General features: G+C 43.1%; 3 protein-coding genes across 11 annotated transcripts; 1 reads left to right on the top strand and 2 right to left on the bottom strand.

Annotated features, from left to right (window-relative positions):
- Nucleotides 1–10,450, top strand: LOC112278389 (transportin-1). 5 transcript variants are annotated; one of them, XM_024511793.3, is made up of 29 exons: nt 1–646; nt 1,471–1,758; nt 2,101–2,190; nt 2,355–2,432; nt 2,659–2,739; nt 2,949–2,999; nt 3,258–3,343; nt 3,503–3,569; nt 3,922–3,978; nt 4,171–4,200; nt 4,413–4,478; nt 4,796–4,918; nt 5,000–5,113; nt 5,354–5,452; nt 5,607–5,732; nt 5,923–5,997; nt 6,279–6,350; nt 6,548–6,658; nt 6,819–6,902; nt 7,203–7,310; nt 7,597–7,698; nt 7,873–7,935; nt 8,025–8,096; nt 8,405–8,476; nt 8,613–8,737; nt 8,953–9,004; nt 9,147–9,215; nt 9,450–9,509; nt 9,611–10,450. In XM_024511793.3, exons 1-29 carry the CDS (start codon nt 473–475, stop codon nt 9,698–9,700), a joined length of 2,685 nt encoding a protein of 894 aa, XP_024367561.1. In that variant the 5' UTR covers nt 1–472; the 3' UTR covers nt 9,701–10,450. The 5 variants fall into 5 exon arrangements, with proteins under 5 accessions (XP_024367561.1, XP_024367560.1, XP_024367562.1 ...); XM_024511792.3 differs by having other exon boundaries at nt 3–646; nt 8,022–8,096; XM_024511794.3 differs by having other exon boundaries at nt 3–646; nt 4,413–4,472; nt 8,022–8,096.
- Nucleotides 10,451–10,473: 23 nt separating this feature from the next.
- LOC112278390 (PTI1-like tyrosine-protein kinase At3g15890) lies at nt 10,474–13,352 on the bottom strand. Its single transcript, XM_024511797.3, has 5 exons — nt 12,633–13,352; nt 12,067–12,226; nt 11,445–11,707; nt 10,938–11,322; nt 10,474–10,843 (listed from the first exon to the last, which is right to left on the bottom strand). The coding sequence occupies exons 1-5, from the start codon at nt 12,815–12,817 to the stop codon at nt 10,700–10,702; spliced, it is 1,137 nt and encodes a 378-aa protein (XP_024367565.1). The 5' UTR covers nt 12,818–13,352; the 3' UTR covers nt 10,474–10,699.
- Nucleotides 13,353–13,895: 543 nt separating this feature from the next.
- On the bottom strand, nt 13,896–23,556 carry LOC112278388 (kinesin-like protein KIN-12D). 5 transcript variants are annotated; one of them, XM_090247727.1, is made up of 24 exons: nt 22,333–22,469; nt 22,100–22,191; nt 21,122–21,513; nt 20,812–20,967; nt 20,503–20,706; nt 20,265–20,378; nt 20,067–20,159; nt 19,882–19,971; nt 19,651–19,721; nt 19,452–19,526; nt 19,212–19,299; nt 18,996–19,054; nt 18,639–18,702; nt 18,485–18,550; nt 18,231–18,353; nt 18,030–18,134; nt 17,550–17,785; nt 17,334–17,403; nt 17,135–17,200; nt 16,873–16,952; nt 16,681–16,762; nt 16,466–16,561; nt 16,231–16,335; nt 13,896–16,116 (listed from the first exon to the last, which is right to left on the bottom strand). In XM_090247727.1, exons 2-24 carry the CDS (start codon nt 22,158–22,160, stop codon nt 15,052–15,054), a joined length of 3,561 nt encoding a protein of 1,186 aa, XP_090103853.1. In that variant the 5' UTR covers nt 22,161–22,191; nt 22,333–22,469; the 3' UTR covers nt 13,896–15,051. The 5 variants fall into 5 exon arrangements, with proteins under 5 accessions (XP_090103853.1, XP_024367556.1, XP_024367555.1 ...); XM_024511788.3 differs by lacking the exons at nt 22,100–22,191; nt 22,333–22,469 and adding an exon at nt 23,015–23,556 and having other exon boundaries at nt 13,896–16,110; XM_024511787.3 differs by lacking the exons at nt 22,100–22,191; nt 22,333–22,469 and adding an exon at nt 23,015–23,556.
- Nucleotides 23,557–23,737: the final 181 nt, after the last annotated feature.

Here is a 23,737-nt window from a genome sequence, read left to right on the forward strand (position 1 = left end):
AGGCGATGAAGACGATCATGGCCGTGAAGCGGTAGCCCTAGCCAACAAACAAGCTTCAGTAAACATCGATTTTATGCACCGAGAGATAGAGATTGGTGTCGCTTGTTCACTATTCGCTTGAAGATAGTTTACAGATTTTGTGGCTTAGGAGACTGGCTATTTTCTCAGAAGATTATTTGGTGCTGTCTGCGTCGATATCTCGTGGTGAGAGACAGATGATGATGATGGCTGCGAAGTCACAATGGGGATGAGTTCCGTGGAGCTAGGCTTCTTTTACGCAGACAAGGCTTTAGAGTGGAAGTGTTGTCTGGCCCGTGGAGGAGGAAGTTGAGAGGCGGATTTGACAGAGAGTGTTCAAGCGAAGTGTTGTGGAGGGGAGTGGAGCGGGGAGACGACGGGGATTTGTGGTGCACTTAGTGCTGGACAGGATTTATTTTATTTTATTTTATTTTTATTTTTAGTGACAGGGAGCATGGCGACAGCCGCATGGCAACCACAGGAGGATGGGTTGAAAGAGATTTGCGGATTGCTAGAGCAGTATCGTTTGCCTACTGTGGACCAGTCGCGCATCTGGCAACAGCACCAGGGGTGCAGCCAGCTGCCAGATTTCAACAATTATCTTGCTTTCATCTTGTGTCGCGCTGAGGTTTGTATTAATCACCGAAGCGATTAGTGCCGGGTAAATTTGATGAGGTAGCAGCTGAAATAGCGCAATTTTCAAATGATGGCAATCAAGTTTGATGATTGCAGTTCGATTTCACTTGAAATTGCGGAACCAGTTATGATTTGTTCTCTCTTTGTTCGGGTAGAGTTTAGTGCTGGAGAACTTCATGGTGTCTCCCTTTGCGGCGTACGGTTTGGTTTTTTCTCGAATTCTACCGGATTCTTATCAACCTTTTAGCTCCACACTATGATGAGTGCAGTATGCTAAATGCACGTAATTCTTTGGCCTTTTAGCCTCATTGGTGGATGTCGTTTCTGCGTTGCGAGCAACGTGTTATAGCCATTGATTGACCTAATTTTCGTGGGTGCATTCTCACAGTGGCAGTCTGATGTTGGACTATGTGGAAAGTCCTTGGTCCCTAGTCTCTGTTTTATGGATGAACTGGTTTTTCACTATGCGATTTGATTAGATCGATCTAGTTCATACCTTGGACTGATCAGAATTTATGACTTAAATCTTGCATAACTGCTTGAATTGATAGTTTAATGGTAATCTGCTATTTGTATTTTTGAAAAATAGCAGTGCTTATTGTCATCGAATGCCTTGGGCTAGTGAATTGCTAGGTCACTGGCATCATCGCTGTTCTCCTGTCGAGGGTTTAGTCATCCTCCTTAGTTGCATTATTCATGACTGCTGGTAAACTGTTTATTCTTTGCTCTTAGTATGTTCCACCTTTTTCTGGAGAGCTCATCCTGAACAAGTGGTCACCGGCCGGGTTGAAACTTTGATACCTTGTTATCTTTCAGGGAGATGCAGTCAATATTCGGCAAGCGGCAGGATTGCTGTTGAAGAATAATTTGAAAAGCAATTATCAGTCAATCCAACCATCTCACCTTCAGTATATTAAGGCGGAAGTGCTGCCCTGCCTCGGATCCTCAGATTTTGGTGTACGAACAACTGTTGGTACTATAGCTAGTGTTGTGTTGCAGCACGGAGGTTTTCAGTGCTGGCCAGAACTTTATCAGGCACTAGTTCAATGCCTGGATAGTAATGTCTACAATCACATGGAGGGTGCTCTCGGTGCTCTTTTTAAGGTTAATTCTATCCTTCAAGATCAATCTTGTTTTTAATTTCGCCATGAGAGATTAGAGCCAATTATTCCTGAAATTTATTCTTTTTTGAAAGGATGGTTTCAAGTTGCCAACGTCTCTGGCGGTCTTTCTGTAAATCCCCAAACTTACAGTTTAATATTACTGTTCAAATTTTTCGTTTCTCGGTCACCAGATTATGAACTGCATGCCATTGTTTTCACGTTTGCAAGCATGCAGTGAGCGCGTCTTGCGTTAAAGAGCAAGGTTATCTCTGCTTGGTTTGAATGATGATTAGTACTAGGGAGCGGTGGATAACTTTTGACTATCGATCTGGTGATGCTGTAGATTGCTGAAGATTTACCGGAGATGCTTGACTCCGATGTGCCAGGATTTGCCGACCGTCCTCTTGCCATCTTCATTCCCAGATTGCTTCAGGTACGAATATAAATTTTGAACTCTCTCTTGTCGAACATGTTCTTCATTTTGGGATTGAGTAGCATTAGGTGAAGCAAATATATATATATATATATATATATATATATATATATTGTCTCGATCGGTAATCTTTCAACTTCTGATCTAATGCGCATTCGATGCAGTTTTTTACTTCTGAACATGCGGCGTTGCGGAGATTGGCATTGGGCACTGTTAACCAGTTTATCGTCCTTTTTCCCGCTGTAAGTTGGCACGTTTTGTCTTCATAATGAAACACATGCGAAGAGTGAATATGGTTTTTGTTGGTCTTAGTGGATAGGGTTAGTTCTTAGTGGACTTCAACTCAACTTTCAATACTATCTTTGCTGCTTACCATGTCTATCTTGATTGTCACTATTTTCTGATTCTTGTTCTTGAAGTTGTATTATGCATTGGCATCTTTATCTTACAGTAAACTTTTAAATTTAGGCACTATTCAGCAACATGGGGCAATACTTGCAAGGCTTATTTTCGCTAGCAAATGATAGTGTCGGAGATGTCCGAAAATTGGTACGTTTCTCCCTTATTTTTTCATTTGTTTAGAATTCATAATTTAGTCACGAAGTAAATGGCCAGTGCCTGTTGTGGCTAGGTTTAAATAGGTGGAGGTTTTGTAGATGTATTCATCCATTATTAGGTATTGAAATCATTTCCAGATCATTCTCGCATCACCTGATCATGCAGGTTTTTTCATCCTTGTTCTCCTGTTATATGGACAGGTTTGTGCTGCTTTAGTGCAATTGTTGGAAGTGCAGCCTAATGCTTTACAGGTTTGTATAGAGCATTAATAAGCTACCTTTATGTCTCAATAGTAGTGTCCTTTTTTTCTTTTTTTTCGAAATAATATTAGTAGATCTGAGAAAAGTGTTAATAGACCCCTGTTGGGCAGTGCACTATTTGACTGTGTCGTCTCGCGGTTGCCGAGTCAATGATGATCATCTTTGACTTGAGTTCTTCTCTTGTAATCAAGGGCTTTGCTTTCAGTGCATTATCATGAGTGTAGGTGACGTATGTATTGGTGAGTGCAGCCTCACATGAGAAATGTTATTGAGTACATGCTTCAAGCCAATAAAGATCCTGATAGGGATGTGGCGTTGGAGGCTTGTGAGTTCTGGTACGCTGATATGCTTGCACGTAGGGCTGCACTTCAACACTACAGTTCCTAGTTTTCCTTCTTTTGTATGCACTGCTGGACCATAACACAGTGTAAAATTTGTGTCCAGTGCTTACTTGCCTGTAGCTGTATATGATTAACTTAAGGTATTGCCTGTAGGTCTGCATTTTGTGAAGCGCACCTTCCTCCTGACCTGCTGCGAGAATTTTTGCCACGTCTTATTGATGTAAGTTAGTGCACTGTCTGATTTTTCTTAAGGATTCGATTGAAGCTTTCTCTTTAGGCAGCTAACCAGAACCTAAGACCTGGTGTCGAGCTTCAACTCTGAACACTGGAGGTGCAGATTGATCATGCATGCATTTGGTTACAGAACATTGTGTTGATCAGCCCTACTATTGAAATAATCCTTATAAATCGAAGTATTTGTTCTTACTGATATATTGTTGGTGTAGAAGTTGCGCCTGAGTAGAGGGCTCTAATGGTGACGATGATGGGTTTTAGTCCACTGAAATTTCAGTTGTGACTATGGATGTGATTGTGCTGACTGCCTTTTAATGATTTTGTTGTGGGTATTGCAGATTTTATTGGACAACATGGTATATGCGGATGATGATGAAGCGTTGCAAGATGAGGATGTGAGTCGCCATATTTCATAATCTCCGCCTGTGGTGGTTCTAGGTTTTCTAAGAACAAAATATGTCTTATGATTATTTCTGATGTGGCTTTTCCTATAGAAACTTACTAATGAAAATTCTTTATTTCTAATAAACCTCTTATTTTCTGTGTCATGTCGTTGACCTAAAACGTATCTTGCGTGCAAATTGCAGGAGGATGAGAATGCACCTGACAGAGACCAGGTACTGAGTATTTTCTGGTTTTATGTGTTACGATTTTCTCTGTAATGTTTCCAGCTCTACAGTGGCTACAAGTTTCTTGTTTTGTATTGAATCCTAGCAGTATGATTTTCACTGCCTTCAATTTGCTATTTGCTGATTAATGGGTCATGGTAGAATCTCATGCCAGCATTCAGTAACTTTAATTAATAACTGCTTGGTTCCATGCTCATCAGGATATCAAGCCCAGGTTTCATCAATCGCGGATAGTTGGGAGTACCGATGGTGCTGAAGAGGTTGAGGTGCAGCATTGTAGTGCAAACTTTCTAATCTACTGGTCCTTCTTCCGGGCTAATCGTCACTTCTGGTTATTGGGATATTTGGTCAAATAGTATATCAGAAGTACATCTTGTGCATCTTAACCCTTTCTCTTAACATAATTACTGGTTATATGTATCATTATTTTGAAGAACGGAAGTAGGGTAGGGTGAACTGAAATTCTAATCTGGTGATACAGCAGTGGAGTTACCCAAAGTAAGAGTAATAGCCTTTTGGAACGATAGTAAGTTTGGGAAGTATTTTCTTCGGTATTTTCGCTTATGTTACCGTGTGATTGCAGGATGATGATGACGATGATATTATAAATTCTTGGAATTTGCGGAAATGTAGTGCTGCTGGATTAGATATATTATCAACAGTATTTGGGGACGATATTCTCCCAATTCTCATGCCTCTTGTGCAGGTACATCCTTGTCCTACTCGTAGACTTTACTGAATTTGCAATTGATATTTTCATATTGCTTACGAACACCTGTTGCTGTAGGTGAGACTTTCTACAACTGAAGATTCGGAATGGGTACAAAAGGAGGCTGCAATTTTAGCCCTTGGTGCTGTTGCCGAAGGTTGCATCTCGGGCCTGTTACCCCATCTAGCACAGGTACTGGTCTTTTTACTTGTTGACCAAATATTTGGAGTATGTGTTCTTCTTTTTTGGACATTTTATTGGTGGTCAAGCATGGCAACTGAGTTGGGACGTCTTGCAATTTAGAGGGATATTTTTGTTCATTGATGTTTAAACGCAAGTCATTTGCTTGTATGTCTGGGATAGATGCACAGTCTGCCCAGATAGTAACGAAGTACTCCTTAAATCTTTTTGGTTGCGGACTTTGGTGTTTAGATCGTAGTCTATCTTGTATCATTTATGGAGGATACGCGGCCGCTTGTGCGAAGTATATCCTGTTGGACTCTTTCACGCTACAGCAAATGGATTGTTCGGGTACATCGTTGCTACAACATTGTATATTGATATTCAGTTTTTTTTTTGTTAATCCAAAACGTCATATATCATAAGTAAGTTCAACCGAGGGCCGTCGATGTTCAGTTGTGATATGTGTGGTTTAGTGAGCTTTGTACTGCCTCCTGCAAACCAGGTCGCACAGTCTCCGGAGGGGCAGCTACAGTTTGACGGAATTCTCACAGGGTTGCTCCGCCGCATTCTGGATCCTCACAAGCGTGTTCAGGAGGCTGCATGCTCTGCATTTGCAACTCTTGAAGAGGTGTTTGCTTCATCGTGTGTTCACTGTATGACATAAATTAGTTATCATTGGTTGAGTATTGCAGACAAGTGTTTTGGAGGGTTTTTTTTGTCGTCCTGTTCTTTTCAATCTGCTTATATGTACGTAGCCGCTAGAGTAGTTCTAATATGTCTATGTTTCATAACTTCCGTCCTTGATGCGCAAATTTCAGGAGGCTGCTGAAGATTTAGCCCCTAGGCTTGAACCCATACTGCAGCACCTTATGTACGCTTTTGGAACTTATCAGGTACGGATTTTGGGGTCATTTTGATAAGGATGTTATGTTACCTGTGGACACAGTCGACCATACATGCTCTTTATCTTGTTTTCATATGCATCTTCCACTGTGTATTAACAACTGGGGATAAATAAGTAAATGGCAGTAGTAAAAATATTTGATTCAGTAGGACCACTGCTCACAAGTTTATCAAACATCTGTTACATCTCATAAAGTCTATATTCCATTGTATTTTTGAGAAATTGTGCTACATTGTTGCCAAGATTTGCCTCATGTATTTTTTGTTGCAGAGGCGAAATTTGCGGATCTTATATGATGCTATTGGCACACTAGCGGATGCGGTGGGAAGTGAACTCAATAATGTAAGCTATTTCATTTCCTTGCCTTTCAAAGTTACGACTTCTAAATACAATATCTCTTTTACGCTTATGTCAAAGCAGATTGACAAATATAACAAAGGACGTTAAAAACATTTTGTTCTTATAATAGAACAAGGCGCTTTTTCTGTTGCTATTTGTTTGTACTAACGTTTTTACCAACTGTCATATTTTGTTTGCAGCCAAAATATTTGGAAATTTTGATGCCGCCATTGATTTCTAAGTGGCAGCAGCTATCAGACAATGACAAGGATTTATTTCCTTTGCTTGAATGTTTTACTTCAATAGCTCAGGTGTGGTTTCTTTGCTCTACCAATGCTGGCTAAGCTACGATTACTGCACCTTTTATAAATTGTGGTCTGTACATGCCACAGTTGAAATTGGATATGCAACTTAAAGGTCTCTCCTGCATAGGTCTGAACTAGAACTTATATTGTTGTATGATCATACCAGGCACTTGGTCCAGGTTTCATTCAATATGCCGAACCTGTCTTTATGAGGTGTATCAATCTGATTCGTACACATCAAGTTGCTAAGGTATGAGTGGAATGTTCTCTTGCTCATTATCTTTTCCCAGCATTTCAAAACGGTCATCCTAACTTGGGTTAGTTGAGAATATGAAGGTGTGTTACAGTACTTGTGGGATTATAACATGAAAGAAATATTTGTACTGATTCTGGGAGCCTCGTCTTTAGTATTTAATGTTGCAAGTACTTCTTTTTTATCTTACGATCCTTGCTTATTACAACTTACTAGAGCTTTTTACTGGTACGTATTGTTAGCATTGTGAGATTCATAATGAACTGCGTCTAATGCATTGTCCCCATTTTGGTGTAGGCCGACCCTCAGAGCGCAGGCGTGAATTACGACAAAGAATTTATAGTTTGTTCTTTAGATTTGCTCTCGGGACTTGCTGAAGGCCTTGGGAGCAGTATTGAGAACTTGGTAGATTTTAATCCATGACTTCTTAGAAGGGATTTATTTTTCAGCTCTCAGTTCTACGTCATTTGATAATTAAAATTGTTTTCCTCGGTTTATTGCGGGAGTTTATAGTTTTAATTTTTCTTTTACTGGACAAGTTTACTCGCCACTATTTGCCGGGCAGAGTGTGTTGCAGTTATACCGAATGTAGTCCCATTGTATGACCAATTGGTATGATGCAGATACTAGTGGATGACTTATGGCGTATCTTTTGATATGGGTGTACTTTTTCTTGTTCTATGTGGTACAGGTTTCAAGAAGTGATCTTCGGGACCTCTTATTACAGTGCTGCACTGATGAAGCCCCAGACGTACGTCAGAGTGCTCTGGCCCTCTTGGGTGACCTCGTCAAGGTATGGAGCGTATCTCTCAGAATTGTTTTGGTATCTGGTAAATTCTTAAAATTATTGTCAAAGTTTTTTAGATTATATTGAACGCCAATTCACCATCTTTTCTTGTGTTACCTCCTTTTAATTGACAAATAGAGTATGTCTGCTGACGAAGGCACTTTGTTTGGATATTTACAGGCTTGCGCTGTGCATCTGCAACCCCGACTTGCAGAGTTTCTAAGTTTAGCGGCGAATCAGCTGGTAAATAGCATTCTTCTGAAACTATTACAATATTTGTTTTACACTTTTTTTCTGTTCTGAACTCATTCATTGTTGTGGTTGCATAGCAGGGACAAAACGTAAAAGAGAACGTGTCAGTAGCCAACAATGCATGCTGGGCTATTGGCGAAGTGGCCATCAAGGTTGGGCTCTGTTCATTTTATTTCCTGGTTAATCAACATTGTAGTTAATTTGTTCTTTGTTCTGAAAGATCCTTTGAGACGGACGTTAAGAACATTATTAGCTCACCTATTCAGCTTTTTGTGTGCTGGATCCTTTATAACCAACGTTAAATGTTCGAACCCTTAGAAGGTTGGTGGTAGTTTATTTGACTGTTTACCTTTAAACGTCAGTCTTTATTTGCTCGTCTTTATTTTAGTACCAAAATGATTCGTATACTTTACAATTTTGTAGTCAGTATGAGTTGCCCACAATAGTTATGACAATTCAGGTTAGGAGCGAAATTTCGCCAATTGTGTTGACAGTTATCTCTCCGCTGGTGCGCATCCTTTCCAATACCGAGGTACGTTTACCCCCGTCTTCTTTTCGCTTTAACACATGTCTTTTCGCTTTGAAGGGTAATAATAATGGTTCTGTATTATTTCCTGAGCTATTCTATATTCCTTGCTGTTGATTGATTCCACGAGCTACACGTGCAGGGTCTAAACAAGTCACTCTTGGAGAATAGTGCAATTACCTTAGGAAGACTGGGATGGGTTTGTCCAGAGATCGTTGCTCCTCATATGGAGCACTTCATGCAGACCTGGTGCCGTGCGCTTTGCACGTAAGGATTTGATTGTAACTTTGCTTCTCTTTCTGTAGTAAGAATCCTCTTAGTGTCAGAGCTACCTAGCTGGAGCAAGTTGTTCAAGATGTATTTATCTGGGAATGAACATTCTGTATCTATTTTGTTACTTGTTCAATCTCTTCAACTTGGTTTTACCGTTTGATCGTTCTTTCGTATCAGTTTTAAACTACTATTTTTTCTTTTCTTCTCAGGATACGAGATGATTTTGAGAAAGAAGATGCTTTTCGAGGCCTGTGTGCTATGGTATATTTCGCAGATCACAACCAACCAGGAACATATCCGCATTATCGAAAGCCATTTTTTAGATTGACAAGATGCTTTCATAGAATTGAAGGAAATTTATTAAAAAGTGTCGACTAATTGATCGTGTGGGGTGGTATATTAGGTGCGGTTGAACCCCGGCGGTGCTGTGAGTTCTTTGGCATTAATGTGTGAAGCTATCGGTAGCTGGCATGTAAGCACATTCGTCTTGCCCTTGAATTGACTCAAGTAGGTAATTTGGTATTTGCGAATTGCACATTGCACTTATCTTCTATGACTCTAGAATATATTAATCTCTTCCAACCTCTTATTTTAGCTGATAGTGTCTTGGTTCTGTTGCAATGACACAATTGTACGTAACGGAGATTTAACATACTAAAATAGGTGGTGTCTGTTATTTGTATCGTTGATTGCGATTGTAATATAGGAGATTCGGAGTAAAGAGCTTTCTTCGGAAATTGCCCAAGTGTTACATGGATACAAACAGGTATGATCTAAAAACGTTCTTATCAAATATTGGAATTCTTACTTGCAAAGAATTACCATGTCTTGAAGCAATCAACCTGACATCAGATCCTAATATTGCAGATGCTGTCTCAATCCAACTCTTGGGAACAGTATTTTGGAACTTTGGATGGGACACTACGTGAGAAGCTGGTAAAAACGTATGGTCTTTGAGGATAGCAACCAGCTGATCGGGTCTCTTAAATATATTGGAGGCATCTTGTGCCAATCCTGCTCGTTTGCTGCGCGCTTGGATGCACATGGCTCACTCAAGTGTGGCTGTCCCATCAAGAGATTGTCAATATTGAGGAAATATAGATCTACCCTAGTTACCAACACCAGAATCGATGTGGCTTACAATTTTAGTCAACCTGGCCCGCATATTCTAGAACTGGTTGTTTAGTGGTGGATCTTGAAGGGTCTGGTTAGCATTTGTTATCTGGTTAGCATACGAAGTAAATGTCAATAGATCCTGTTGATGCTGTCGTTGAGCTTTAGCCAGGAGCCCATCGAATTTGAGACCTTGGGCCACCTAGTCTTAACTACAAAAAGGGTGCAAGAGTTTTGTGTTACGAGGAGGTGATATGTGGCCACATCAACCAGTGTAAATGTAACTGAGGTGAGAGGATGCTTAGTTTCAATGTAGTACGTCGTACCTCGGGGTTGTTGCACCGACCCATATACGTCCATTCGAGGGTATTATTTTTGAGTTGCCTTGTGCTGGTATATCAAGTTGATGTCGCACTGATGAATCTAGTCCGACGTGCTACCAGTGTACATTCCAACATTTGGAGATGTATACTCACCACGTAGTTGTAGCAACCGAACTTGCTAAACGTTTCTATTTGTTTTTAGAAAGGAGAGGATTCTTCGCATTTGTAATGTACCACCCAAATGTCATTGCATAACCATTCTATTCTAAAAGTTGTTGTATGAGAAGAAATATATTGTGTACCGATTATTTAATCATTTACATTAAATGAATTTGATGAACACTGTTTGAAAGATAATGTGATATGTATAATGTATTGAATTACTCTCTGAACTATATTTTGATCAAAATAAAGTCAATATTTCCAAATTTTCTTGTGCCTAGGCTACTAATTTGAAGCACGAATCTACACTACAAGTGCTGACATTGAAATGTTATCAGAATTAGTGCCTTCACTACGCTTAGAAATGACAGGCATCTTCAAGATGCAGCCCATCTTTACCATGGTGAGACTTATCCAAGTCTTGTGTTCCCTGGAGCATTTCCACCACATCTTGCATGGATGGCCCCTCTTCAGCTTCGCTTTGTAAGCAAAGAGCTGCAATCTGCCCCATGAAAAATGAGTAAATAGTTAGGGCGCACAACATTGGGACCAGTATTGAATCATTGTGTTAGAACTAATTAACACCAGGGCAGTACCTGCACGAGTCTTGCAAGCTTGTCCTCTCGATAATTGCCTTGCAGTTTTGCATCCAGGAGGTTATGAAATTGTCCTTCTTGCAGTAGAGGCTCAGCCCATTCCCTTATAGCTTGCTTTTCTCCGCTAACTAATTGCCCGGCACGCTTCTTCCCACTTATGAGCTCCATCAGCAGAACACCGAAGCTGAAGACATCCCAGATTTCCGAGGCTTTTCCCGACTTGGAATCTGAGTATACCGAGATTGCTTTCGGTGCTGTAACTTCGGGGATGAGCATGGCCAAGCCAAAATCGGCTACTAGCGGATTAAGCTTGTCGTCCAAGAGAATGTTGCTAGACTTGAGGTTGCGATGAGTAATGTTGGGTGTTGCAGAATGATGCAAGTAGCTGTAAATTAGAATCCAATTTCATCAGAGTAGGAAAAGCAATCAGTATTCCTAATCACACCGTGGTTTTGAGAAAGGAATTAGGGTTAGAAAAAAAGTCTTCAATGAGTTTCATTGACTTACGCGAGAGCTTCAGCGGTACCAAGTGCAATGTTCATTCTTTGCGCCCAGTCCATGGTGGAATCAACAGCCAAGTGGCCATGTAAGTGCGAGTAGAGGCTGAAATTTGGCATGTACTCATACACGATCAATCGCTCCTGTCCCTCCGCGCAGTAACCCAGCAGACTTAACAGGTTCTTGTGTCGAACTCGGCCGAGGATCTCAATCTCCACAGCGAAGTCCCGATCTGCCTTGGCACTCCACACCTTCAACCTTTTCACTGCAATCTGCACAAAGGTTTCTACATTTGGTTGAGGCCTCAACTTTCAAAATCATTGTAAAGTCGGCACCCACATTCAGAGTGCTGACAAAAGAGATTTCTCATGCCTAGTTAATGGCTTAAGCCTGCCTCCTCCGACATACAATGAAGTTGATGCCAGAATGTTTCTTCCTCTATTCGCTTCCAGTGAGAAGTCTTACTCCAAGCTCGGGCGACTGTTCATACGCGGCGCATTTCTAGATCTGAGCATGTTGTCTAGTGTGACATGAAGTAGACAAATGTAGTCAGTAAGATCATCGGTTGGTTGGAAGGCAGTGCAAGTCGAAGAGATAGCTCTTGTAAACATGACGTAAGAAATTGATATACCTGGTCGCCACTTGCAAGCTGACCCCAGTAAACGCTACCTATTACACCTTCCCCGAGTTTATTGTCGTAGTTGAAATTATTCGTTGCCGCGCACAACTCTCCTAATGAAAATCTGCGCCATGCTCCAGGTCTCTTGACACCCCCTATGGGTCTGCACAGACTGCATTCGTTCACCTCATTCATAAGCCCTAGCACAAGGCTTTACCCTCTACTAGAGCACTCTCGTCACAAAACAAAACAAAAAAAACAGTCGCCTCCAGAGTCCAGTGTTTCGGATCTGAACAAGGAATGAGGATTAAAGAATAACCTGATGGATAGATCGCGCAGAACACTAACCACATCTCATTACAAGTCTCACTATTTCGCACACCCTCGTGAATTGGAACAGAGGAATGAACTTGCTATCTCTAGGAATTTCATTGGGTTCCACAAGCAACTCTCGTCGCAGAGTCATCTCCGAATGTGATTGAGAGGACGTACAAAGCAACATCGAAGCAAGCAGAGTAGATTCAAGCTTTACTCTCAAGAGGTTAGATTCACTAAAGCTAAGCTTCAGTTGTGCTTACCTGCTGTGATCAAAAGGCCTGTAGCACCAATATTTCGCCCAGAAGTTACTCCGCGCCATCTTCTCCCTTGCATACAATTTATCAACTGCACCACACCTTGTTCCTGACAAACTCACCGACTCGATCGCATCCCTGTCTTCCGAGCTCAGATGTGAAACTACCACCAGTACACGGACGGATTGCATTCGAAACCGTAACGCGCACACCAAATGCGGCGAATGGACATGATTGCGGAGACACTCATGGTCCTTGCGTAAGCCCGATCAACACCCAATACACTATTCAAACTCAGTTTTTCTCGCGAGCAGATCAACAAGACCGAGGCAGACTGGCTGCCAGACAATGGGGTGGTGTGTGCGCAGCTTTGGTCCTGTCACGCTTTGGCAGACTGTGGAGGTCATGTACACCCCAAGCTTCAACTGGTATCAGTCCCGTGGGGTGTGATCCTGGGCTCTGGCTCTGACTCTGGCTCCGCTGTATCCTCTGGCATCGCGGCTGTGTGTGTGTGTGTGTGTCAGAGATGTCTCGATTCGAGCACGTCACAAGATACGAAGCACGCCATTGCACGACTTCAGCTGGCGGGGAAGCCAGGGACACCAGGCACCCTATGGCTCAGCACCCATTTGCAGCTCATCGACTAATCGCAAATAACGGCAGCTAGATTCGGCGGATTTTTTGATGACGACGAGCACGGAATCAACATTGCAAGATTCCGGGACTTCCCTCGGCTCTCTGCACAAATATTGCATTTTCACGCACTTTAAAGAGTTTTCTTGACTTTGTTTCCGACATGCTGTCGAATCCTGAGCTGAATCGGACCAGTTAGGTTTTTTCAGGTATAGTATTAGACATGTTCTTTGAGCCTTGTAATCCTTCTCCTTAGTCACATGCACACAACAATAGTATGTGTTATTAAGTAGGAGGTATAGTCAATGTCCAGTTTACTAGATTTCATATTAGTGCTATATTCTTGTAGAGATGTTGGTCGGATCCAGAAGATTTGTTGTAAACATGGATCATTTGGTTAAATGTTATGATAAATGTTCATTCAGTACATTTCGCATTTTGCCCTTTAAAGCGTCGGTATGCACGTACGTAACTAAGGATTCTTGCTCTTTACATTATCTACAACCTAAAATTGAATGTTAAATAGCACTGATGTCACAAGAACGGACAACGATGAAAAGAGATTGAGGTGATCATTATTCAACAGGCATAATTCTAACCAATGTCATAAGCATGATATGAGAGGGAACATCAATAGGCAGGGTAACCTCTGGAAAAAGATCATAAATGGCATTTAATCGAAGTGGAATTACAATAGATTATGGTGAGAGAAACACAAGTTCAGCAGTCATGAAGTTGCAGGTCCATCTCCGGGTTCAATCAAACCTGAGCTAACTAATTAAAAGGGTGAGAATGGAATTCAAACCTTCCTTGAATCACATCACACCGACTTTCCCGTACAGGACTACGGGCCCAGAAAGAAAATTCCTAGGCAAGCGAATAGGAATAGAAATCTGTACAGGCTGAAAAAAAACTTGCATGGATGGGTCCGAAACAGGTGCAATGGTCACTCTAACCACCCATGACAACAGTATTCCACGAAGGCCAAGTTGACTCGAAGTAAAATCCGGCTGTGTCGAAGTTCAATGCCGCTCCCATCAACGTGATTCAACTCCTGAGTTAGCCAGCAGCCAGAAAAATCCTTGCCTAGCCCACAAAGCCTAAGGCCAACGTTGCTCCCTAGATATACAGTGCTGAGTAGGTCCCCGCCTTATACGAATATGTGTGTATATATCTCTCAATTAATGGTTAGTAGAGTCAAGCCTCTTCAGGCTTGGTCGGTCGTAGTAAGTGTTCCGTGGTAGGACGTCAAGCAAAAATGGTCCGACTTACAGCTGCTCTTCTACTTGCCAAAACAGTGCTTCAGCCGTCGGATGTACAACTCCCATTAGGTCTGCGTCACTATGTGCTGCAGTTGCGATCCGAGACCTCTGCAAACCCAAATAATATCCTGTATGTTGCAGCTTGAGCAGAGTCTTACGCTTAGCAAGCTAAAGACGCATTTCAATAGGGCAGGTATCCTCGACCCATGATTCACTAATCAGAACAAAATGATTTCGTCATCTAGAGCGTCTTTGGAGGGATGGCACGAACCTACATGATGGCCGACTTAGTGAGGGTCGTAATCTGAGTTTAATTACTCGGGGCATCTCTGTGTACCCGGACAACGGGGTTATTGTCTGAGACTTATCAACATGTTAACTCCGGCGGTTTCAGGATGTGTCGGCGCGGGAGAGAAATAAGTTTTAGTGCTCGCAAATCGTCCTGAGACGAAACTCAGGGGCGTCGTTTTCCAGCAACCGATCTTCTCGCCCGCTAACTCAGAACCTTAGGGCATGCAATTAAGTTTTGACTAATCCGACTTAAGGCTCTCTTCAGTTCTGGTCGTATCTCCATCCAAGACAGTATGCGCCTTGTCCACCATGTGCTGTTTGAGTATCTCGACGTCTGTGATCATTTCGGCGGTGTCGCTACGCACCCCGACATGGTCCTCTTCATGCGCAGCATTTATGTCAGTCAAATGTGATTGTTCACGATCAGAACCCATGGACATTGCCTCAACATCTCCGGTCGTTCTGGTGTCGAGACCAACTTGCGAAGAGTTCGGTACCGACAAATTCTGCTTGATATCTCTAGCCGATGTGGATTCCTCAGTTGTGACCAGTATGTCAACAGCTAACTGTTGAGGCGAGACATCTTCTGAAATACTAACTACCTGAGGTTCTGGAGAGAGCACCGATTCCCCGGGACTTATATCTGACATCTCCAAAAGAGCCGGACGTGCCTCAACGTCTGACTTCACCTGTGAAGTCGCCAGCAGTACCACCTCTTGCGGCTCTGAAACCATGGGAGAAGTCGCGGGAATTTCAGAATTAGTATGTGAACCTTGGAGAGGCACCGTCTCTGGCTCTGGAGTGGTCCCTAAGTCTTTGCAATGACCATTGGCTGGTGATTTCGTACTACTGGATTTGTCAAGCATCGATGAAATCCCTGCGTCTGCGTCTGGACATTTTTGCTCCAAACTTTCCCTCAAAAGGTTCTCTTCCCCTTCCATAAGCTCAGTAAAAGGTTCGAAATGAGCAGCCATTTCTAAGGTCTTCGCAGCTACTCTCTGACGCACAAACTCCTCAGAAAGGTAGGCTTTCTTTTCCTCAAGAGCCCCGGAGTATGCCTCAAACTCTGACTCCAAACTCTGACGCTTAGTACACACATCTAATTTTTCAAGATCTTCGTCTAAGAGTGACGCTTTCGCTCTCATCAGCTCAGAAAATGTCTCAAACTCGGTTTCCATTGCTGCTTGTTTCACGTTACAGACTGAAATTTGCTCAATATCTTCATCGAATAAAGAACCTTGATCAGTTGTGAAGGCTTCAGCATAAGGCTCCGGCTCTGGATTAACAGAAACCTCTCGCTGCACCTAGCAAGACGAAAAACTCGTGTCAATAATTCAGCAGCAGACAATCCCGGAAGTTCGTAAAAGATGCCGTACTCTGAGAGACGAGAGGTTCCAGCTAGATAATACATCAATCACCTGGACTTGGACCTCAGCCTGCGCCTGGTGTACAGTGTATTTGTCCTGAACTACATTTTTCACGTCCTCTTCACGGGCGATTCGTTTGAGCTCTTCGCTCTCTTTCTGCTCAATTCAAACAATGTTAGGATCGATTTCGAGATCGCAACCAAGAAAAATACCTGTACATAGCAAATCACTTCTGACAAAATACAAAAGAAAAAATCGATGATAGCTTGTGTGATTATAAAGCAACCTGCTGATGCTGAAGCTGAGCCTTCAAGTCCTCGATGATTTGCAAGTGTACAGACCTTTCCAACTCTAACTCCTCCAGGCGTCCCATTGGTTGAGCCTGTAGTGCATCACCAAGTTATTCAGGTCGGCAAGAGAGAGTCAAAACAAGTAAAAGTCTCTTCCATGCATTGCTACCGCCATTCAAAGATATTCATACAGCTTCAAGATTAAATTTACCTTGAGGAAATCCAAGTCTTGCTGCTGCTCTTGACAGCGGGCACTAAGTTGTGCGACTTGTGACTTCAGCTGCTCCACTTGTCTGCAGAGGGATTGACGAACAGTGTGAAACCAGACGCAGAGGAAATCGCATTTTAATAACCTAGATAGTCACCTAAAACTTTCTGCCTAGATCGCGGCAGTTTGCCCTACCTAGTCAATGCCGAGTTGATCTCCAAACAGGTGCTCAAGTCGTTACAGCAGATCTCAAGTTCCTTGCGGTACTTGTCTGCCTGAACAATCAAGAACGAAGGCTCCTCAGAATGCATTCTCGGGCTCTGAGGCGTAGAGAGTCTCAATGACAAGTTATCAAGTCTAGTCTACAACAAATAGAGCAGAACAGAGTCGATACAAAAAGAAACGGAGCTTTTTCTACAAGATAGAGCGAGGGATAGTGTCCAGCTCAGTAACAAACCTGTGCACTCGAAAGAGCCATAGCTCCCTGTTCAAGGGCGAGCTTTGTTTCTGTCATTTCTAGTAACTGCCAATCGGTGCCAATGTCAGAACAATGAAAACTACGTGTAAGTTAAGTAGATCAAACAGACGATTACTCAATAATACGTAGTCAGAAACCCCCCTCTCAAACCCCGACAAGAGAATATGCGAAGAATAACCTGGTCTCTAAGATTCCCAATGTCTTCCATAATAGTCGCACGCTCTCCGTGCTCATAGAATTTTTGAAATCTGTTAACAAACCGATGAGTTGAGAAGCAGGCAGGTATCCCGCACCGTTTCCATCCATTATCGCGTACAACGTCCTATGTCAATGATCAGTAAAGAGCAGATCCATAAATAGATTAGATAACGCAAGAGTAGGTCCAATTCTATACCCTCGGAGTTGTTCCAAAAGTCGAATGTTTTCCATTGCAAACCGGGTGAGTTCTGGATTCCGCTCCACTTGTAATCTTACAAGATCAAGCTCCTCAGCCAATTTCTTGTTCTCCTCAATCAGATAGTGGTCGACTGGCAGTTTTCCGCCCACCACTGCTTCTAATCTGCGTATCTTCTCGTCTCTGAACCGAAGAATCATTCTACTGCTCTGGGTGTTCTGATCACGCTGTTGGATCTGTTCCGAGACAGTCAACGTAAGCACAAGCAAAGCCAACCATGCTCATAACAATGAACTGGGGAACAGCTACAGCCACACGATCAGTTTCTCAATGGGTGATGTACATCATGCGCACAACATACTAAATGTCCATGATGTGGGATTCAACTAGCTCTATCGACATTAAACAGGTAGTCCTACAGGTATTAGAATGAGACAGCATTCTTATTTGTCGGAATACAGTGTAGAAATCACGACTTACCAGAGTTTGCAGCTGGTCAATTTCGGTGGCATATCGTTTAGCTGCCAATTGAGCCTGCTGCTCTCTTCTCAAGGCAGAAGTAAGCGTAGCCTCGATAGCCCTAATCTGCAGCACCAGAATGCGAGTAAGGTGAGAACCTAAATAGAAGTTTAACAAACAAACTCGAGATACAGTGTTTGTCCAAGAGCGATTCTTCAATACCTTTAAGAGTAGGTTGTTTGAGCTGATTGTAGGGGCAGGATTCGCAGCAACCACATTAGGGTGATCGCCTTCTAATGGAAGGATTGCCGAGACGTTCTGACACTTCAGGTGGTTGATCTCTTCCTGTTAAACACCAGATCAAGAGAAATCGAAAAAAGGATTGTTAGGTAGATGACGGCGAGTTTCATATAAAATGTGCAAGCCTTACGCTTCATTTCTATACGAAGAGATAAAGATATCGTACTAGTGCCAACCTTCAGTTGCTGGATTTCACGACGTAAAGCGCTAACATCCCCTGAAGAATCCTCATTGATATGAGCCTGGACAGAACAGATAGACCATCAATACCACGCCAGAGCCTCCGTCAAAGACTGTTCGAGATTCTGTAGTGCTGGTGAGATTACTTACACTGTTTTTTATTAACTTTGCACGCTGGGCAAACTTCAGAGTACTCATGGTCTCCAGAGCATTCCTGCGTGTAACACCAGAGTCATCTTGAGTGAAAGAATTGATTGACAATTATTGACAAGGACTATCCCTCGACTATACGAGGACACACTTCACCTCAGGGCTAGATACTTAAGTGGGAAAGGTCTTTCAGCTATTCCCAATCCTAGAGTGCTTCTGAATAATAGCTGAATTCTCCATCTCAGGTAATCCTCGACTTGATCTACTCTATGTTAGATGCAAATACGATATGCGACAGTTCAAAACATCTGACTTCTCAACCCTAAATGTGGAAAATCGATTGAGAAGGATAAGTACCCATTGGAAGGGCTGATTGTGGCGATAACTGTTGTCTTCGAATTCCCACCAAGTGAATCCTACAGCGTGTGCATTGAGCCACCCGGTAAATATCGACGGCATCATTCAAGAGTACACATGCTACACTGGGAGTAACCAAAAGCAAAATTCTCCATTACATGTGCACTACGTTCAGATGGCAAGTAAATGAGGTTTCTGAATTCAGTAGTGAAAGACCTGCAGTAGGAAGGTCAGTTTTGAATCACGATACGGGACATGGCGCTGCTTCCCATTTGCGATATCTACAAGTGTCATGATGACCAACCTGACCACAGTTCCACCATCAGAGAGTTAAGACACAGACAGCAACTATTGATAACTTTGTTGTTGGAAGGTAAACCGTCGGTCGCTATGTTCGAAGCAGACAAATAACTAATCCGAGTTTGAAGAGTCAGTTGAAATTGATGAATTTCATACCCGAGTGTTGATAGAGATTTATTGATGTTAGCGGCTTCTTTTAGACGATCACCTTCAGCCCCTGAAGACTTCTGTCTGTAGTGGAATAAACAACCCACAGCAGGGTAGCTTTAGACATTGGAGGTGATTCCGTCTTTACGTTGAGGGCACCAAATCAATTGATTTCTGAATAATTGATTTAGGGACTGAAGATTCGAACCTCTCCGATCCGGCAAGATCTACTAAATTCAGACGTCCAAATCTGATGTTGGTCAATGAGTTGGCCTGCCACTGCATGAAGACATTGTCGCGAACCTCAATAATGCTTCTGTGTTACACGATGTAAACGTGCCAAAGGGTAACAAGTGCTAATCACGTGGAAAGAACTGTTCACTATATAAGGTAGTGAAGCACGTCCACCTACAAAAATCTTATATTCAATTATCCATACCTTGCTTTCGACAGTGCAAGCGAAAACGCTGTGCGACCTACTACTCTCTCTATTCATGTTTGTCGCCGCAACTTTCCTGTTGGAAGCACCCTGAGATTGTGACAGAACATGAAGCATGAGAAGTGATGTTCACAATCTGCGTTACCACATGCGGATGATATTCGAACCAAGACAGAGAAACTCACTTGAGTTAGTAACTGCACAACGTCGTGGACAGATTTGACCTCGACCTCTTTCAAATTCTCCACATATACTCCAGTCTTCACATCTTCTCGAATCTGTACGCAGATCGAAAACGTAGGATACTGATGAATTTAGCTGCGAAAGAGGAAAACACTTAGAGTACGACTGAAGCCGAGTTAACTCAGAGACAAAAAAATTACCTGTAGGTTGATGGACGTGGGGTCTAACAAATCAGTGATGTGCTCGTTGTATATCTCGAGAAACGAGCATTTGCACACAAACCTTAACTGCTCTTGCTCCCTAAGATTCTCTTCCTGCACAATTCCCCCAGGATGAATCCTTCAAAATTCCAGGAAGCAAAGAAGGGCACGGTATCGGGAGCATATTCGAAGAACGATAAAATCTGCTTGAGGTAGTACTATCACGTTAAACACTTACTTGTTGGATCCTAGCAAACAAGTATTCAAAAACGCGAGGAGTCATCCCACGTTGGAGGCTTGGTCGAATTGCCAGGTCGTCAATGTCACCGAGCATTGTGTGCGTCTTTCCACTCCCTGTTTGGCCATAAGCAAACATACAGCTGTTGTATCCTCGCATGCAATTTTCCACCATTGGTGTACCAGCAACTCTAAAGAGGTCTTCCTGCAAGTCAAGTAAGCCCGAGCCAATGAGCTCACTTACTAAACTGATACTGGAGTGATAATTCGAACATCAGATCGCAATTCAAGTATGAAGCTTGCTACATACCTGCGTGATAGACTCGCCAGCAACATGATCAAAAGAGAAACGAGTCTGGGGTTGACCGAGCCAGGTTATGGTGTGGGGACCATCTTGTCGAACACATCTGGAGAAGCCCTGCCCTGATACCTCTGAGGCGCTAACTGGACGGACCCTAACCAGAACCTGCACTCCGTCATATCACGAGCTCAGCATAAAATCCAACAGAAGACGACCCGGAACGTTGGAACAGAAATTCCAGATGCACAAAATAAAACAAACTAGTGCTGTTGGCAACGAGATTACTGTACATTCTACAGTCCGATGATCGTATGTGCACCTGCACGTTATGATCATTCCAGAATTCGGGGTCTTCTTGTAATTCGAAGGCCGGAGCACTCTGCTGAAGACTAACAACTGAATTTGAGATTGACAAGACTTTGGAGGTACAATTCCCTTGTGCATGCTTTCCTGGACGAGGGATATTCTTGCTAGGAGTAGTTCTTGGAGTGCTTGAAGCGGATTCGGTATCGGATCCCATCTTGCTGGACGTGGTAAATCCCGAGTACAGGCTGCTACTAGCACATGATGGAATGCTGAGGTCTGAGCAGGTGGAGGACGCTGAAGATGCTGTATCTGAAAAGTGATTGATCAACTCCAGCCCTGACTCTCTAGGATTATGCTTCGGAGAGCCACAACCCATAGTTGAAGGTGCCCTCAGCCCTAAAGGACCTGCTCAAATTGAAGACTACAAGAAGTTATTAAGAGTGCGATATGATATCACCACTTCTATACGAAATTGTGGTGTACAATTTCACCAACCCTAATTACATGTGTCACTAACAGTCGATTCCGTTAGCATCGGAGTACGAATTCAGTCGTGAAGTCCTCGGATTAACAACATCCTCGGCAAGGAGACTTACACGGCTGTCCCAAGCTCCGCACTGTGAGTACCCTGATCTACAACCCACCAACGGTTGTCCTAATTGAAAACAATTCACAATTGAACCATCGAAACTTCAGAACGACAGACAGAACGTTGAGGTATCATAACCGGCAGTTTGAAGAGGTCATGCAGTACATCTTGTGGCGAGCATTGGCTTGGACGGCCATTCAGGACAGAACTCACCCAGGGTCAAGTAAAAAACTCAAGCTGCTCCTATTTGGGAATTGACTCACGTCTATTGTACTACTACAAGCAAGACTCGCAGGTTTGAAATCATAGAAAGAAGCAAATCGCGACATCAGAACATTGGTCAATGCGGTTTGGGCAAAAGAATCTAGTTCGTCTGGTGGACAGCTCACCACAGTAGATTACCTGAAGAGGAAGCTCCAATGGCATACTTGAAAGTTCTGGTTGTCTTAGCTACCATTGTCATACTAACTTAGACCCTTCTCAGCTTCGACGATCTGGTAGAACAATGGTTGCCCTAAGTCATTGACGAAGCGAACTCGTGGACATGTGTCTAAAACTGAAACCTTGACAAGCTAATCACCTAATACGATAGTTGCATAGAGCAAGTGTGAGAAGAGGAGCTGGACACTCGTTACCATCAACGAGGTGCGAAAATTCAAATTCCTCGCCGCATCAAGACGTGCGCGGATTGAAACTTTGAATCTCTGTGGCTCTAATCACGATTGCGAGCTTCGAACACAGACGCATTCACCAGTCGAAATTCCATAGACACGTGTAGGGTTGATCCACATAACTCGAAAGAGTAGTCTCCGGAGAGTTGTTACGAAACACAAGTCTCACACTCTCCTTGGATTCTGGGAAACGTACACGAAGTATCCGGGGGTTCATACTCCGTCACAAACGCACGAAGAAAGTCATAGCTCTTATTGAATAGTTCCTCAAACCCGAACAATCAACGATGAAGATCTGCAAGAACGGTTATCGAAGCTAAGACTCCAGAATCCAATCCAAGTCCTTCCTCTCAACATCGACACGCTAATGAAGCAGGAGCTCTTAAAGAATGCTCATCTACGTGCATATTGAATCCGAAGCCTCAGTGATGAGACCGCGGCAACAGACACGAGGAGGATGCAAGAGGATTGGCTGTACCGAACACAGGTCCTTTGACTGGAAAACTGCCCTTAGGATTTGTGGTCAGAATCTACTACCGAGAGAACCAAATAACCAGGGCCCAGCCGAGGCGCATGGCTTGTGACAGACCGAAGACGCAGAAGACAACCTACGCTAGGAGAGAAAATAGAGGAAATAAATGGCTACCAGAGGCTGGCTCCTCCTGTTGCTGAGCTTGCTGCCGGGTGTTGATCCACCCAAATCTTTTCTTGCTTGAACTCTTCGGAGTGGACGGGGCAGCAAACTTATGGTCCGGAGTACCCGGCGGTAAGATCGCAATATTTTCCACGTACTCCGTGCTATTGCTTTTTTGAGAAAAAGACGATGGCGGCATCTGGCTCTTCTTCAACCCTTGCAATGTGGGTGCTGAGGTCGGATGAACGTGGTTGCCGAGACCTTGTTGCTGATGAGCGACTGCAGCGACTTTGTTTCGAGGCCTCACAAAAATTGGAGACAGTGGAGCCCTGTTGTCCATGTCTGCACCTGCTTCACCGGATGGAGAGGCCGCTTCTTTCACAGAGAACAGCTTCATGACTGGAGACTTCTTGCCCATTCTCACAAGCTCGGCACAGGAGCTCTTCAGCCTACAGATGGAACTACTAGATGAACTGAACGATTACTGTATACGGAAGAACCATTCACAAAAAATATTTTCCGCACACTCCAATTGCTCCTGTCTGTGAACCCACTCACTAATCGAATTCATCAAGCAACTCTTTCGACGTCACACCCTACTCATAATGTGCAATTCAAACCGATCCTCACAACTTCAAGTCAATGAAACTAGGAGGAAATTAGAACGATGGGAATATGGATCAGAAAACTCTGACCGAAATCACCGATGCGAGGAAAGTAAACCAAACCAATAAT

The sequence above is a fragment of the Physcomitrium patens genome, chromosome 25, assembly GCF_059467195.1.
Source record: "Physcomitrium patens ecotype Gransden chromosome 25, ASM5946719v1, whole genome shotgun sequence".
Taxonomy (NCBI): Eukaryota; Viridiplantae; Streptophyta; class Bryopsida; order Funariales; family Funariaceae; genus Physcomitrium; species Physcomitrium patens.

Excerpts from the sequence above, each read along its gene's own strand:
- LOC112278388 (XM_024511787.3), bottom strand. The coding sequence starts at position 23,420 with ATGGGCAAGAAGTCTCCAGTCATGAAGCTGTTCTCTGTGAAAGAAGCG. Across the intron at positions 18,551-18,638 it reads CAAAGTTAATAAAAAACAGT|GCTCATATCAATGAGGATTC; the intron begins GTAAGTAATCTC and ends TGTTCTGTCCAG. Across the intron at positions 17,201-17,333 it reads TTGGGAATCTTAGAGACCAG|TTACTAGAAATGACAGAAAC; the intron begins GTTATTCTTCGC and ends ACCGATTGGCAG.
- LOC112278389 (XM_024511792.3), top strand. The coding sequence starts at position 473 with ATGGCGACAGCCGCATGGCAACCACAGGAGGATGGGTTGAAAGAGATT. Across the intron at positions 5,453-5,606 it reads ACAGCAAATGGATTGTTCGG|GTCGCACAGTCTCCGGAGGG; the intron begins GTACATCGTTGC and ends CCTGCAAACCAG. Across the intron at positions 9,510-9,610 it reads TGTTACATGGATACAAACAG|ATGCTGTCTCAATCCAACTC; the intron begins GTATGATCTAAA and ends CTAATATTGCAG.
- LOC112278390 (XM_024511797.3), bottom strand. The coding sequence starts at position 12,817 with ATGCAATCCGTCCGTGTACTGGTGGTAGTTTCACATCTGAGCTCGGAA. Across the intron at positions 11,708-12,066 it reads AGCTTGCAAGTGGCGACCAG|ATTGCAGTGAAAAGGTTGAA; the intron begins GTATATCAATTT and ends ACCTTTGTGCAG. Across the intron at positions 10,844-10,937 it reads AGCTTGCAAGACTCGTGCAG|ATTGCAGCTCTTTGCTTACA; the intron begins GTACTGCCCTGG and ends TTCATGGGGCAG.